General features: G+C 39.9%; 1 protein-coding gene across 1 annotated transcript; it reads right to left on the bottom strand.

The window, feature by feature from the left end:
* Positions 1–5,883: 5,883 nt before the first annotated feature.
* LOC138909993 (uncharacterized) lies at positions 5,884–6,474 on the bottom strand. The gene has a single exon (XM_070201211.1). It carries the CDS (start codon positions 6,472–6,474, stop codon positions 5,884–5,886), a length of 591 nt encoding a protein of 196 aa, XP_070057312.1.
* Positions 6,475–18,376: the final 11,902 nt, after the last annotated feature.

Here is an 18,376-nt window from a genome sequence, read left to right on the forward strand (position 1 = left end):
TGGCCGGTCGTTTTGAGAATTAGAGCCCCGATCCCCTAATAACTGTTTTCCCCACGTTTGTTTCCGCTATTGAGACTTGCCGAAGTGATTGGGTATGGAATTCAGAGAGTTTTGGGACACTTAGTCCCTAATTGTGAGTTTAAGCCTTAGAGTTTGGACCGTAGTCGGAACTGTGTGAAGACGGATCTGGAATTGAATTCCGTCAACTCCGTTAGCTTCGTTGAGTGATTTTGGGGTTAGGAGCCTGTCTGGAATGTGTTTTGGAGGCATGTAGTATATTTAGGCTTGAATTGGCAAAAGTTAGTTTTTCGACGATTTTGGCTGATAGTGGAAATTTTGATATCGAGCTCGGAATGGAATTCCGAAAGTGGTTGTAGTTTCGCAGTGTCATTTGTGACCTGTGTGTAAAATTTGAGGTCATTCAGACTAGATTTGATATGGTTCGGCCTCGTTTGTAGAATTTGGAAAATTTAAATTCTTAGGCTTGAATCCGTGCTTAATTGATGATTTTGGTGTTGTTCGATGTGGCTTGAAGGCTCGACTAAGTTCGTATGGTGTTTTAGGATTGGTTGGTATGTTTGGTTGAGGTCCGGGGGCCTCGGGTGTGTTTTCGATGCCTAACGGGATGACTTTGGACTTAGGAAAAATCTGGTGCCTTTGCTGGTTCTGGTGTTCGCACCTGCGAAAGGAAGGCCGTAGGTGCGGAGGGAGTGCGCATATGCAGAACTGGTGAGACTGGTGATGGAGCGCAAGTGCGCAACTTTGACCGCACCTACGAGCCCGCAGGTGCGAAGCGTGGGCGCAGGTGAGGAGCCTGGCTGCCTTAGTGAAATGCGCAAATGCGCCGATTTGGACCGCAGGTGCGAGGAATTGCTCGCAGATGCGGCCCCATCCCGGATAAGTGACCTTCGCACCTGCGATGATTTTTTCCGCAGATGCGGCCCCATGAGCGCAGTTGCAAAAATCGCTGGGTTGAAGAGGCAGCTTCAAGGGTTCATTCCTCATTTTTCACCAATTCGATTTAGAGCTCGGTGGGAGACGATTTTTCGAGGGATTTTGAAGTAGAACTATTGGGTAACTAATTCTAACTCTATTTTGACCATAATACATTAATCTATTATTGTTTTCCTCGTCTAATTAAGGAATTTGAGGGTAGAAGTTTGGAAATGGGGGAAAAGGTTCCCCAATTGAAAATTTAAGATTTGAATAGGAATTTGACATCGGATTTAGATGATTTTTGTTTGAGTGAACTCGTGAACGAATGGGTGTTCAAAATTTGTAATTTTTACCTGATTCCGAGACGTGGGCCCGGGGAGACTTTTTGGGCGTTTTTCCTAATTTCACGCTTTAGCTTCGAATTAATTAGCTAAATTAGTTACTTGTAGTTATATTTACATTGTGCAATTAATTTGAATAGATTCGGGCCATTTGGAGTTGGATACTCGTGGCAAGAAAGTAATATCGAGTTGATTTGAGCGGTTCGAGGTAAGTGACTTGCCTAATCTTGTGTTGGGGACTTTCCCTTAGGATGTTTGATATTAATTGATGTGTGGGCGCCGTGTACGTGAGATGACGAGTACGTACACAGGCTATTATTGCAAAAATCATGTTTTTCCTTATTAAATTGCACTAATACGTTTAATTGTTAAACTTAGACTAGAGAAGCATGCTTACGTGTTTTAACGGCCTATTTGACATTCTGTGCATCATGCTTAGTTAAGTCCCTACTTTCCTTATCTGTGTTCAGTATAAATTGTATAACTCGATGCCATACCTGCCATTTTATCTTGCGTTGCATATTTAAATTGGGACTGCGGACGTATTCCGGGATATCCCCCTGTCTTGCATATTTATTTTGGGACTACGGACGTATTCCGGGAGATCCCCCAGCACTGCATAGTTACTTTGGGACTACAAATGTATTTCGGGAGATCCCCCAGCACTGCATATTTACTTTGGGACTACGGACGTATTCCGGGAGATCCCCTTGCACTGCATATTCATTTGGAACTACGGGATGGTATCCCAGGAGATTTCCCACTGTGTTTACCTTGTTTTGAGCCGAGGGCTCCCTTAACTGTTAAATTTTCGAGAATTTGTTTAACTGTGTTACCATAAATTTTACTTATATCTTTTACTTTTTAATTTATTATATTTACTCCGGTAGGGCCTTGACCTGACCTTGTCACTACTCGATCGAGGTTAGGCTTGGCACTTACTGGGTACCATTGTGGTGTACTCATGCCCTTCCCTGCACATATTTTCGTGTGCAGATCTAGGTGCGAGCTATCAGCCTCGGGGTTAGTGCGTGCTGCTGATTTTAGGAGACTTCAAGGTACTACTGCTTGCGTCCGCAGATCTTCGGAGTCCTCTTCTATTCCCTCGCCTAGAGACTTTCTTTATTATCTTCAGACTTTTGTATAGAGCTACATAGATTATAGCAGCTTGTGACTTAGTGATATTTCGGGTCTTGGGAAATTATTTTGTATATACCGAGTGGTACTACTCTTGGCTATTCATAATATGTTGTTGATCTTTAAAAATGTTGTGTTTTCTTTATATTTTTCGTAATATTAGGCTTACCTAGTCGTAAAGACTAGGTTCCATCATGACACCTTACGGAGGGTTAATTTGGGTCGTGACAACCAACAAGTCCCATAACATAAGACGAACTTACTCTAGGCCTCAAATCACACATAATAACGTCAAAACAATGAATCGCGCCTCAAATCGAACTTAATGAATTTTTGAGCTTTCAACTTCCAAAACACGTGCCAAACCATATCAAAACAACTCGGAATGAACTCAAATTTTGCGCACAAGTCCCAAATGGCATAACGGAGCTAATGAAATTCCCTAAAATCCGAACCCGATATCATCAAAGTCAACTTCCGGTTAAACTTATGAACATTGAAAACCTTCAAATTGCCAATTCTCACCAAATAGTGTTGAAACCTTCTAGAAATATACAAGTGCAAATTAACTTGGCCAACTCTTCCAACATAAAGCTTCCTAGTTGAGAATCGTTCTCCCCAAATCAATTCCGAGTAACCTGAAAACCAAAACCGACGATTCATACAAGTTATAATACATCATATGAAGATACTAAAGACTTCAAATGGTTGAACGACGTGCAATTTATTAAAACGACCGGTCGAGTCGTTACAAATAATATTGTAAAGAAGCACAGAAATAACCTTCTTTCATAATCACTCCTCCTCACAAGCAGGGGAATACCTTCATGCAGTTCACTCTTCCTCGCCAAGCATAAACATGTAAAGTAGTACTAAGAAAGATGGGAAGCACAAAAAATATCAAGAATAGCGATCGAACATAACACGCCATATGGAAAATAGTTATCACTTTGCACCAATAACCAAAATAATATTTCAATAGTCTTACTACCCAATATCACAATAAGCTCAATACGATTATTAACATGAATAGGAATAGTCAAGGAGTTATACAATCTAATTTAAGCATGAAGGAAATAATACATGAAGCAACAAGATATAAATAAGCTAGTTCTACCCGCATGCTTAACCCATAGCAAACGCATATACTCTCGTCATCTTGCATATACGCCGCTTCCAACATATAAACATAGCAATATAGAAAAAGTTACATCCTAATTCCCTCAAATCAAGGTTAACCAAGACACTTACCTCATTTCGAAAAAATTAAACCTTTTAAAATCGCCTTTCCTTTAGCACAAGGCTCCCAACCACGCGAATATAGCCAATGAATAATCAAATAAGTCAAAACAAGCTTTAGAAAACTACCTTAGTATCAAAAAGGTTTGATATTTTACATGTTTAGAAAAGTCAACAAAAAAGTCAACCTGGGCCCATATGGTCGAAATCCAAAATTAAGATCAATCCTCGTTTATGCATTCTCCCCCCGAGTCCAAATATGTAATTTGCATCAAAATTGGACCTCAAATCTAGGTCTAAAACCCCAAAATAATCCCTCATAAATTGTTTCCTAAAACCTCAATTTCTACACTTTAAAGTACTAGATTTTGGGATAAAGATCTATGAAAATTCATGAGAATAAATCAAAACTTGATAAAAATTAATAAACTTGGAAGTTGGGTTGAAATTTTCATCAAACATCTCCCAAATTTGTAGTCTAGGTCTCAAAAATGATTAAACAAAATTGTTAAATCCCGATTTTCAGTCCTTTATATATCTGGGCATCAAGTGCTCTTTGCATTCACAAAGCACCTATCGAGTTCGCGAAGGTCACTGGCCATCGCGTTAGTGAAGGTTTCTCGTGTTTGCGAAGGTTGCCTCCCCCCAAGCCTTTGCGTTTGTGACCCTGTTGTCGCATTCACGACGAAGATTAGTCACCAGCCCCCAAATTCCCTGAGCCTACGCATTCGTGTGAAGACAGTGGCTAGGGGTGTTCAAAACTGAACCGAAATCAAAACCGAAAATCGAACTAGAAAAGTGGCTCAATGGCTTATTGGTATCGGATTATCGTATTAACGGGTGGTGAATGGATTGAAATTTTATTATTAACGGCTTATCAGTTTGGAGCAGATTATTCAATTTTTTTATTGGATAAACCGTTAACCCATTAAGAATTTTTATATTTATATATTTTTATCCATATGCATATTAATTCCCAGTATAATCGTCACCAAAATGTATGCATAAAGCTAAAGCTTTAGAAAACCAAGAAGTGTGCAATACTTGGATACAGTAAGGGCGGGGCTTCATTATTCTTTTAGAATGTCCGGACAAATACTACCATTACTGTTGATGTTTGGGTGGAATACTTTGGTTTTGAAGGCAACCTACAAAATGCACAAGCCAAAATAAAGTAATGTAGAAAATTCAATCACTGGAACCATGTGCCTTGAGACACTAAAGAATGACGAAATGCGCAAGTAAACTGGCTTTTTGCTGGTATTTACTAGTAACACAAAGGAACAAAATAGGCCTCTGTAATACAGATTCAAATAGGCCGATAAACCGTCCGATAATAGCTAAATCGATACCAATCCGCCCGATATCTTATCGGGTGGCTAGCGGATTAATACATTTAAAAGTCTATAACTGATAAGTCGAACCGTTAAGAATAAATAATCACCTGATCCGCCTGATAACATCCCTAATAGCCGCGTTCACGAAGGCCAAATCCTTCCGGGCCATCGTGTTCGCGAGCAGACCATCGCATTAGTGTAGAGTAAAGCCACCCCAGCCTAATTAACTCTTCGCGAACATGATACTAGCTTCGCGTTTGCAATGCACATTGCTTCAGCAGCAGATCAGTTGCTGCAACATGTGCAAGAATGGGCGAAAACCACCCCCAAAGCGCACGTGAACCCCCTGGAACCCATTACAAAAGTCCACACAATTATATAAACCTCTCACGAACTCGCTCGTAAGCTCAAAATATCAAATTTAACATCAAGAACCAAGAATCACACATCAAAAATCAAAGATTTCGATGTTCTTAAGTTTAAATTTTTAACTTATCCAAACAAGCGCCAAAACGGCCAAGGGTCACTCGGGACCCCAACCAAATATGTGTACACGTCCAAATCATCATACGAATTTATCGAAATCATCAAAACATTGATCCGAGGTTGTTTACCAACAATGTTGACTGTGGTCAACTCTAACCATTTTAAAATTCAAAAATTAAGTTTTCTTTGAATAATCACATTTAAACTTTGTGGAAATCGAAATTGACTAGGCACGCAAGTCATAAATCATCAAATAAAGCTATATAAGGTCTCAAATCATGAAATGGGAAGCTAAAACTCAAAATGACCTATTAGGTCATTACATTCTCCACCTCTAAAAAAATGTCCATCCTCGAATAGACATAGAAATGTACCTGAACTGGCCAAAAAATGCAAATATCTACTCTTCATATTAGACTCGACTCCCATGTAGCATACTTAGTCGGTTGACCTTTCCAAAGTACTTTCACAGAAGAAACATCATTAGATCTCAAGTTTCGAACCTTCCGATCTACAATAGCTACCGGCTCTTCTTCATAAGTCAGATTCTCATCAAGTTGTACTGTGCTGAAGTCCAATATATGTGACTTGTCATCATAGTGCTTCCGAATCATAGAAACATGAAATATCATATGTACCCTTGTTAGGATGGGAGGCAATACAAGCCTATAAGCAACCTCCCCAACTCTCTCTAAGATCTCAAATGGACCAAAAAACCTCTGACTCAGCTTACCTTTCTTCCAAAATCTCATCACGTTTTTCGTAGGCAAAACTTTCAAAAGTACCTTCTCGCACTCTATATAAGCCACATCATGGACCTTCCTGACTGCATAACTCTTCTGCCTACTCGGCGTTGTCCGAAGGGGATTCTGGTTCAACTTCACCTTATCTAAGGCATCATGAACCAAGTACGTACCCAACATCCTAGCTTCACCTGTCTCAAACCAACCAATAGAAGAACGGAATGACTTACCGTATAGAACCTCATATGGTGTCATTAGAATACTGGACTGGTAGTTGTTGTTGTAGGCAAACTCCGCCAATGGTAGAAATTGTTTCCACTGGCCTCCAAAATCAATAACATGCCCTCAACATATCCTCAATAATATGATTAGTCTGCTTGGACAGGCCATCCATCTGTAGGTGTAATGCAGTGCTGAGCTCCACCTGCACGCCCAACTCTCACTGAACATCTCTTCAAAAGTACAAAGTGAATTGAGTGCCTCGATCCAAAATGATAGAAATGGGTTGCCATGACCCAAAATCCCAACTATGGGGCCGTGATGGCGCCTAACATTCACTTGCTAAGCAAGCCAACATTAGCTACACATTATTCATTTTTAACAATTTTTAAAAGCAGTTTAATAAGAAATAAAGTTGTAGAACTTCAAAATAGATATAATATTTCCAAATACACCATCTAATCAAATCCCAAAATCTGGTGTCACAAATACACGAGCTACTAAAATAAAATACTACAACCAAAGTCAGAAATGAAAATACATTGTATGAATGAAATAAATAGTACATGGAAATAAGAAGGGGACTTCAGGGTCTGTGAATGTTGTGCAGCTCTACCGCAAGTCTCCGCGAAAAGATAGTCCTACCGAGTCTTCACTAACCGTTGATGGGACCAACACAAGAATCTGCACAAGAAGTGCAGAAATGTAGTATGAGTACAACCGGCCCCATGTACTTTGTAAGTGCCGAGCCTAACATTGACGAAGTAGTGACGAGGCTATAACAAGGCACTCACTATACACTTATACGAGTGTAAGTAAAACCAATAGCATAAATAGAAACAACAGTTAACATAAAAAAATAAAAATAAAAAATACACAACAGAGGGCCCCAGAATAACAGCTATGCTCAACTTCTCAAAACAACACAAATACGGAACCAACAGTTAAGAACACTCATTATGTCTTCTCCGTTGCGGCGCGCAACCCTATCCATAACTACATATACACATACAAATACCATTACGGCATGCAACCCGATCCCAAATAATAATACCAATATCTATTGCAGTATATAACCTGATCCCAAACAATAATACTAATATTTGTTGCGGCGCGCAAAAAAATAATACCAATATCTGTTGCGGCGTGCAACCCGATCCCAAACAATAATACCAATATTCGTTGTGACGTACAATCCGATCCCAAAATAATATAACATAAATGTGTAAAACTACAACCAACTACGATGTACCTCACAATGAACCGCGACAAGGGAACTACATAATTAAAGATATAAAACAGATAAAAGTGGATATCTAACAACACACAAAGACATAAAGCAAGTAAAGGCAGTCAATAAATAAAAGTACGGATACATGAAAACATATAGCAAATTAAGGCAAGTAACGAATAAACGCATAAATTTAACAAGTAAGGGAATGTAACAATTAAAGTATTTAACACGTAATAACGTGTATTAATGAAGGCATAAAATAATTGAAGACAACAAATAAATATCCCAACTAGCAAGTTTAACCCATAACTACGTATATACACTCACCAACATGCACATACGTTGTTCCCAAACATAAATCAAGTAGCAAATAGACCAATCAAGTATTAATTTTCTCAAGTCAAGGTTAACCATGACACTTACCTCTTTCTGGAATCAAGTCAATAATCAACCACGGCTTTCCCTTTATAACAATCATCCAAACCAATCGAATCTAACCAAAGATAGTTCAAACAATTCAAAACAAGCTTTAGGAAGTACCCACGAGTGAAAAAGATTCAATCTTTAATGAAATTGCAAATGTCAACAAAAGTCAACCCTAGGCCCGCTTGGTCAAAATTCGAGATTCGGACTAAAACCTATTTATCCATTCACCCCCGAGCCCGGTTATGTGATTTGTTTCAAAATCCGACCTCAATTCGAAGTCTAAATCTCAATTTCTCCCAATTCCTAAATTCTACCCAAAACCCCTAATTTCTACTTTGAAATCACTAATTTAAAGTTAATAATCAATGGGTGATTATGAAAATACATCAAAATTAGTAGAAAAGTACTAACCAATGACGTTGGGGTGAAAAACTCTTCAAACTTCTCTCTAGTCCGAGCTCTAGGTTTCAAAAAGGGTGAAGAATGAAAAAATCCCGACTTTCAACTTTTACTTAACTGGGCGTCAGGTGTTCTTCGTGTTCGTGAAGCACCTGCCGCATTTGCGAAGCACATAGGCATGTTGACCTCTACGTTCGCGAAGGCACTTACCCACCCAAGCATCAGCGTTCATGACCGAGGGATCGCGTTCGCGATGAAGAACTCTCTTGCCTTCCCCAGTTATCCCAAAGTTACGCGTTTGCGAGGTCTCTATCGCGTTGGTGAAGGGAATTCCCCCAAGCCTTCGCATTCATGAAGAGTATCCAGCTCCCAGCCTAAAATTCCCCTTTACGATCGCGATAAAGGCTTCGTGATCATGAAGCAGCGAACACCAGCAGAAAAACTAGTAAACTCACAAGGCCAAAAATGATCTGAAACCAATCAAAAACTCACCCAAGCCCCCCGGGCTCCAATCCGAACATGAAAACAAGTGTAATAACATCCTACAAACTTGCGCGCTACCTCAAATCATCAAAATAACATCAAATAATAAGAATCAATTGTTAAAACTCAACGAGTTTTTAATGTTTAAACTCATTTTCCAACTTTCCACATAACACGCCGAAACACCCTTGGGTCTACCGGGACCCCAATCAAATATGCGTACAAGTCCAAAAATATCATATGAACCTACCAAAATCGTCAAGATAACGATCCAGGATCGTTTACCAAGAATGTTGACCGTGGTCAACTCTAGCCTTACTTTAAGTCAAAAATCACATTTTTTTAAAAATTTCACGCAAAAATTTTCTGAAAAATAACACGGACCATGCACGCAATTCATGTAATATCAAATGAAGCTATGGGGGGTATTGGAATACGAAAATAAAGGCTATTACTCAAAATGACCTATTGGGTCATTACATGGGCACACCATGCAACCGAACAATCTCTCTGAAGTAGATTTGGACCAACCTCTCTAATGTGTAAGAAGCCATCACCGGAATGTAATGCGCAAATTTGGTCAATTTGTCCATGATGATCCAAACAGCATCAAACTATTTCAAAGTCCATGGAAATCCCACCATAAAGTCTGTAGTAATGCGCTCCCACTTCCACTCCGGTATCACCAACCTCTGAATCAACCCACCTAGTTTCTGATGTTCATACTTCACCTACTGGAAATTCAAACATCATGAAACATCCCCAAGAATGTCTTTCTTCATCTTCCACCACCAGTAATGTTGCTTCAAGTTACGATACATCTTTGTGACACCTGGATGAATAGAATACCCTTAGCTATGAACCTCCTCAACAATCAACTCTCTCGAGCCATCAACATTCAGAATACAAATCTGACTGTGACGCCGTATAACACCTTCATCAACAATCACCACCTTCTTTGCACCATCTATCTGCACTATGTCCTTCAACACCAACAAATGAGGATCATCAAATTGGTAAGCCTTGACTCTCTCCAATAGATACGACTATGCCACAACACAAGCAAGAACCATATTAGGCTCCAAGATATCTGGTCTTACAAATCTGTTAACAAGGCCTGAACATCCATAGCCAATGGCCCCTCAACTACTGGAGTGAATGTCAAACTACTCAAGATCTCCACCTTTCCACCCAAGGGATCAGCTACTACATTTGCCTTTTACTGATAATACAATATAGAAATATCATAGTCTTTCAACAACTCCAACCACCTTCGCTGCCTCAAATTCAAAATGTTTTGCTTGAACAAATGTTGTACACTCCGATGACCCATGTAGACCTCACATCTTGAGTGCGTGGACAATGGCTGCCGACTACAAATCTTGAACAAGATAGTTCTTTGCATAGATCTTCAACTGACGGGACGTGTAGGCAATCACCTACCATATTGCATCAAAATTGCACCAAGCCTAATGCGCAAAGCATCACAATACACAGTGTAAGCCCCCTAACCCATGGGAAACACCAATAATTGAGTTGTAGCCAAAGCAACCTTGAGCTTCTTTGTAATGACCCGACCGGTCATTTTATGTATTGCAGGTCCGTTCCCCCATTTATCACTTTTTCTATACTTAATTATGGTTATGTGACTTGCCAGGGCAGTTGAATTGGTTCTGGGGAGGTTAGAGCGAATTAAGACACTTAGTCCCAAGGTTAAAGGCTTAAGTTGAAAGAGTTGATCGGAGTTCAAATTTTGTGTAGACGACTCCAGAATAGAGTTTTGATAGTTCTAGTAGCTTCATATGGTGGTTTTGGACTTAGGCGTATGTCCGTATACTAATTTGGAGGTCCGTAGGTCATTTTGGCTTGAATTGACGAAAGTTGGAAAGTTGAAAGTTTAGAAGGTTGAGAAGTTTGACCGAGAGTTGACTTTGTTGATATCGGGTTCGGTTCTTGGTTCTAGGAGTTGAAATAGGTCTGTTGTGTCATTTATGACTTGTGTGCTAAATTTGAGGTCAATCGAAGTTAGTTTGGTATGTTTCGGCATTAGTTTTAAAGGTTGGAAGTTCAATAGTTCATAGCTTGAATTGGGGTGCGATTCATGATTTCGATGTTGTTTGATGTGATTTGAAGCTTTGACTAAGTTCTTATCATGTTTTAGGACTTATTTTCTTATCAACAACAAGTTATTTTTGTTATTGATGTTTTAGGTATGTTCGGACGGGGTCCCGGGGGCCTCGGGTGTGATTCTTATCTAGTTTGGCTACATTTTGGACTTTGGTGGACTGCTAAAAACTGGGAATCTGGTTTCCATATGCACAATCGCGAAGGGAGGATCGTGATCGCGAAGGGTTGTTTGGTGGCTGTGGGAAGTTGTTCATCACGTTCGTGAGACTAGGGAAGCGTTCGCGTAGTTTGAGGCAGGTTGTTCATCGCGAACGCATGAAAAGTATTGTGTTCGCGTAGAAGGGAGGAATGGCTCAGCGGGTGCAGGTGTTTATTTATCGTGGTCGCAAGGAATACACCGCGATCACGAAGCTATGTCGCGTTTGGTCATCATGTTCGCGTCTGCTCTGTCGCGGTCACATAAGAGGTTTCTTCTGCTAGAAATTTTTGTGCTTCGTGAATGTGAGGCATTTTCCGCATTCACGAAGAGGAATAAATGGGCAGCAAAATGTTAAAACCCAAATCGAGGGTTAGAGTATTATTTTCACATTCTGAGTTGTAAAGCTCGGTTTTGGGCGATTTTGGAGGGGATTTTCACGTCTTGGATCGGGGTAAGTATTTTTGACTTGGATTTGTTAATATTTCATGATTCCATCTCTATTTTTAGTATTTAATTAGTGAATTAAAGTGAAGAAATGGGGAATTTGGTGGAAACTTTTCAAAAATAAAAAATGGAGGTTAGAAGGTCGATTTGAGGTTGGAAATGGATGATTTTGGTATGGTTGGACTCGTAATCGAATGGTTGTCCAGAATTTATGAATTTTGTCGGGTTCTGAGGTGCGAGCCTGGGATTGACTTTTTGGGTTGACTTTTTTATTTGATAAAGATCGAAACTTTATTGTTTGAAGTTGTTTCCTACGGCATTATTTGTTGATATTGAGTTATTTATGACTAGATTTGAGGCGTTTGGAGGACGATACGCGTGGGAAGGGCTTGTTGGCGTTATGATTTGCACGTTTTGAGGTAACTAACACTTCCAAACTTGGATTTGAGGGTATTTTACTTTGAGGACTATGTTATGTGAAAGATATTGGGGTGACGTGCGCGCCTGGTGACAGGCGTATGTGCGTGCACCGATTTGTTCATGGTTTGGGGAGGCCTTTAGGCTATTACCGGGCTTGTTTTGCTATCACAACATGTTATCCCAGCGTCCCCTCTACTTGTTTGGTTATTTGAACTATGAATCATGTTAGACATCATGTCTAGGATATGTGCTAACTGTTTGGGACTTGATAGGGCTAGTCTTATTGTTTCTGAGTTATATAAATTATTTGCACACATGTTATCAGTCATGATACTATATCCTCATATGATATCTCTATCTCAGTACTTCTTATTTGATTCCTCACATGTTGTTGATATCACTTAAAGGTAAAATTGTTTAATTGAATATTTATGATGTGTTCATCTTAGACTAGAACCGTAAATGTCTGAGTTTGGGCCTTAGAGCCAGTTTGGTGATTTTGAGGTGACGCGTACGCCATGCCCATAGCGGGCTGAGTGTTATTGTTTTGAGGCAACGCGTGCACCAGGCCTCATTATTGGGATTAGTGATTATAATTAGTGCTTGGGCAGTATCTGTCCCTCCGGGGTATGACATGCCAGTAGTGGACGCAAGCATAGTGTTTCATATATGTGCTTGATGATGGGAAATTATGCAAGCACCCGTACAGTTCTAAGTGTAAATACTATTGATGGGTCCACTGTGATACTATTGATTTACGTGTATACTTGACATGTAGGCATAGAGATGTACTTCTCTCATGCTAACTAGCAATTGACCTGCTTTATCTGTGTTGGGTTTTAAACTGTTATACGTGAAAGCATGCCTAAATTTCTGAAATGAGAACGATCTATAATTGATATCTTTGATCTACTGTTTCTATGGTTTATCCTTCATTTTCTGAACTGTTATCAGTTATTGGTATAGGCATTTGACTGTTGTTCTAAGCTCGTCACGGCTTTTAACCCAAGGTTAGTGTTATTACTTATTGAGTACATTGAGTCGGTTGTACTCATACTACACTCTGCACTTCGTGTGCAGATCCAGGTACATCTGGTCGAGGTGATTTTCAGGCTTGCAGTTTTCTTAGGAGACTACGAGGTAGCTTCCATACCGTCTGTAGTCCTTGAAGTTCTCTTACAGTTATCTTATCTTTACTGTTTCTTATGTTCAGACAGTTGTATTAAAGGATTTATTTCGTACCTTGTTATTCAGTAGTGCTCGTGTACTCGTAGACACCATATTTTAGGGTTGGTTGTAGTAGCATTTTGACTTTATTCTCAGATATTTTTATGGTATTCTTCCAGTGTTGAGTTATTAGACCACGTTATTTCATTTTCATTGATATCATGTGATTATTGGCTTACCTAGCGGGTTATGTTACATGTTATCATGACTTGTGGATTTTGGGTCGTGACATTCTGATAGACCTCCTCACACTCATCTGACCACCTGAAAGGAGAACCTTTCTAAGTTAACTTGGTCAATGGGGATGCAATAGATGAAAACCCCTCCACAAAGCGGCGATAGTGGTCTTGGCAAACCCAGGAAACTCCGAATCTCTATAGCTGAAGTAGGTCTGGGCCAATTTTGCCTCAATCGTCTTCGGATCAACCTTGATACCATCACAAGACTCCGCATGTTCCAAAAATTTAAGTGAGTCCAACCAGAAAGCACACTTTGAAAACTTGGCACAAAGCTAACTATCATTCAAAGTCTGATGTACAATCTGCATGTACTGCTCATACTCCGCTTTACTACAAGAGTAAACCAGAATATTATCAATGAATACAACCATACAGGAATCCAAGATAGGCATGAACACTCGGTTCATCAAATCCATGAAAGCCACTGGGGCATTAGTCAAACCAAACGACATCGCCAAGAACTCATAATGATCATAGCGAGTCCTAAAAATTGTCTTAGGGACACCCGAATCCCTAATCTTCACCTAATGGTAGCTAGATCTCAAATCAATTATGGAAAACACCTTGCCACCTGAAGCTGATCAAATAAATCATCAATCCTAGGCCATGGATACTTGTCATTGATAGTAACATTGTTCAACTACTGATAATCAATTCACATCCTCATAGAACTATCCTTCTTCTTCACAAATAACACGGGCGTACCCCAAGGAGAAATATTTGGCTAATGAACTCTTTATCAAGCAAATCTTGTCACTGCTCTGTTCAATTCCTTCAAGTCAACTGGAGCCATAGAGTATGGTGGAATAGAAATAGGTTGGGAGCCCGGAACCAAATCAATGCAAATTTCAATGTTCCTATCGCGTGGCATGCCCAGTAAATCTGTAGAAAATACCTCTGGGAACTTCCTCACTACTAGTACTAAGTCCATAGAAGGAACCCTCACACTAGAATCTCGAATGTAAGCCAAATATGCTAAACACCCCTTCTCAACCATACGCTGAGCCTCAAAAAATGAAACCACCCTATTAGTAGAATGGCCAAGGGTCCCTCTCCACTCTAATCTCATAAACCCTAGCATTGCTAAGGTCACAGACTTGGCATGCCAATCCAAGATAGCATGATACTGGGACAACCAATCCATACCAAAAATAACCTCGAAATCCACCATATCCAACAACAAGAGATCAACTATAGTATCAAAACCATTAATAGTAACAACACAAGACCGATACACCTAATTAACTACTATAGAATCCCCAACCGGTATAAACACAAAAATAGGAATATCAAAAGAATCACGAAGCATACTCAAGTATGATGCAAAATATGAAGACACATAAAAATATGTAGAAATCGGATCAAACAACACCGAAGCATCTCTATGACATATTGAGATAATACCTGTAATAACTGCATCAGACGACTCCACCTTCGGCCTACAGGGAAATGCATTAAAATGGGGTTGAACTCCACTAACATGTCCTCCACCTATAGGACGACCTCTACCTGGCTGACCTCCACCCCTAGTTGGTTGACCCCTACCTCTAGCAGGCTAAGCGGGTGGTGTAGCAGTTGCTGCCAGAATCATGGTACGAGCACCCTACTATGGCATACTACTCTGCGACCTAGGACAAAACCTCGCGACGTGTCTCAAATCCTCACACATATAGCAACCCATCTACTAATATGTCTGATGAACCTCAAACTATCCCCGACAACTCGAATAACCACCATGATAACGTTGTATCAGGGGTGCACTAATAGGATCCTGAGATGGAGGTGCACTGAATGTTGGCTGCTCGGAACGAGGTCAATAAGTACCATTGCCACTTGATGTACCATGTGAGACCTAGAGTGTTGGTTGTACTGGTTGAACAGCATGACCTCTGCCAAAATGACCTTTATCTCTAGACGAGGCACCACTAAAACCTCCAAAATGATGAGGCCTTTTATTAGAATTTGCCTCTCTAGCCTGGCCTCGAATCCGCTCAATCCTCTTAGCAATCTCAACCACGTGAGTGAAGAAGTCTCAGTATCGACCTCTCTAGCTATCTGAATTCTAATACCATAGGTAAGATCCTCTATGAACCTCCACACTTTCTCCTTCTCAATAGGGATAAGTATAGCTACATGATGAGACAAATCAATAAATCTTGTCTCATATTCGATGACTGTCATACTGCCCTATTGAAGATGCTCAAATTGTCTACAAGCTAATCTCTCTGAGCAAGCGGAATAAACTTCTCCAAGAACAACTGTGAAAACTGAGCCCATGTAAGAGGAGGTGATCCTACTGGTCTACCCATCTCATAAACCTACCACCACTTTTTGGTTGAACCATGCATCCGAAAGACGGTGAAATCCACCCAATGGAACTCAATTAGTCTAAATTTCATAGAATATTATGACAATGATCAAAGAAGTCTTGGGCATCCTCTGAACACGCACCGCTGAAGTGAGGAGGAGACAACTTCGGGAACCTATCCATCCTCTTTAGCTTATCATCTGACATAGAGGGCTTAAAAGTCTATGCGGAAATGATAGGCTGAACTACCCCAACTAGTAACACTCTTAAGATCTGATATCCCTGAACCATCTGCTCAAGGTACGACTGGCAGGATTCTGAACTCCTCCCCAGGCCTGAGAAGCGGCGGGTACCATAGGAAAAGAGGCCAGAGACATACTCTCCATAAGGCTCACCATACGGACCAAGGCATCCTGAAGTACTGGAGCAGCAATAAACCCCTTTGGGACCTACTCTGGTCCTACTAGCTCAACCTGAATCGAAATCTCATCTTCTGGGTCCATCTGAGGTTCAACTGATGCTGCTCTAACACGAGCGTGAGTGACTACAGATGGTGTTGCACGTGCCCAGGGCTGGGCTCTAGCTCTACCCCTGCCCCATCCCCAGCCTCCACCTTGGCCTCTACTCTCGTAGCAACTACGACCTGGGTCTCTAACTCCTGATCAACTGCGGCTGAGAACGTGTCCTCACCCTCTGGGAAAAAATAAGAGAAAAAAGATTCAAGAAGATAAGTAAGGAAGTGAAATTTCCTAAAAGCCTTAGCGCCTCTAGAAGATAGGTACAGACGTCTCCATACCAATCCCCAAGACTCTACCAACCTAATATACTTCGTAAGTGTCAAGCCTAACTCTGATGAGGTAGTGACGAGGCTAAGACAAGACACCTACATATAATCAGTGCAGTTAAGTAATAGAAAAATAACGAGAGATATAATAATTAAGAGAACAAGAAAAGTAGAAAGTAAGATAGTAAATAGGTACCAAGTTAAATAACAAGTGTAGTTACAAGAAGAAATAATACTAGGATTTAATAAAAGGAGTAACTTAGGAATGTAATGACTATAACTCAAAAATAACAACAAACAAACCTTTCACAACAATTCAAGTCCAAGTAATTTGGCAACACAACCATGAAACAACATAGCCAAGCTCTCAATCCATATAGTAAAAGCAAGGAATAAGAGATAACAATCGAATGAAATAGCATCATCTTTCATGCTTTTACTCTCATCCTCACAAGCACGGAACTCTCTTCGTGCATATTCACTCTCCCTCACAAACACAGAAATACCATTCATGTAATAATAATAATGTAAAGAAGCACGAAAATATCCTTCGCACATAATCACTCTTCCTCACAAGAATGAAAACACCGTTCGTGTAATTCACTCTTCCTACCAAGCATAAACATGTAAATAAGTACCAAGTAAGGTGGGAAGCATAAACAATATCAAGAAGAGTGATCGAACATAACACACTATATGAAAAATAGTCATCACTTTACACCAATAGCCAAAATAATATTTCAATAGTCTTACTACCCAATATCACAACAAGCTCAGCACGGTTATTATCATGAATAGGAATAGTCAAGGAGTTATACAATTTAATTAAAGCATGAAATACATAATATATGAAGTAAAAAGATGTAATAAGCTAGTTCTACCCACATGCTTGACCCATAGCAAACGCGTATACACTCGTCACCTTACCTATACACCGCCCACAAAACATATAACAAGTAGCAATATAGACACAATTACATCATATTCCTTCAAATCAAGGTTAACCAAAACACTTACCTCTTTTTGAAATAATTCAACCTTCCAAAATCACCTTTTCATTAGCATAGTCCTTCAAACCACTCGAATCTAGCCAATCAATACTCAAATAAGTCAAACAACTTTAGAAACTACCCGAGTATCAAAAAGGTTCAATCTTTGACATATTTGAAAATGTCAACAAAAAGTCAATCCGGGCTCACATGGTCGCGATCTGAAACTAAGACCGATTCTCATTTACTCATTCTCCCACGAGTCCAAATATATAATTTGCATCAAAATTGGATCTCAAATCGAGGCCTAAACCTCAAAATTAGCCCTCATAAGTTGTTCCCCAAAATAGCAATTTCTACACTTTAAAATACTAGATTTAAGATAAAAATCTATAGGAATTCATGAGAATAAATCAAAACTAGGTAAAAATTATTAAAGTTAAAAGTTGGGTTGAAAATCCTCTAAACAATCTCCCAAATTTGTGGTCTAAGTCTCAAAAATGGTAAACAAAATAGTTAAATCGTGACATTTAGCCCTTTATATACCTGGGAGTCAGGTGCTCTTCACGTTCGCGAAGCACCTGTCACCCTCAGAAGTTCCTGCACTAGCTGATGCCCTAGCCTGTTGCTGGGTAGCTACCAACTGTGTCAACAAATGC

This window comes from Nicotiana tomentosiformis, chromosome 4 (genome assembly GCF_000390325.3).
Source record: "Nicotiana tomentosiformis chromosome 4, ASM39032v3, whole genome shotgun sequence".
Taxonomy (NCBI): domain Eukaryota; kingdom Viridiplantae; phylum Streptophyta; class Magnoliopsida; order Solanales; family Solanaceae; genus Nicotiana; species Nicotiana tomentosiformis.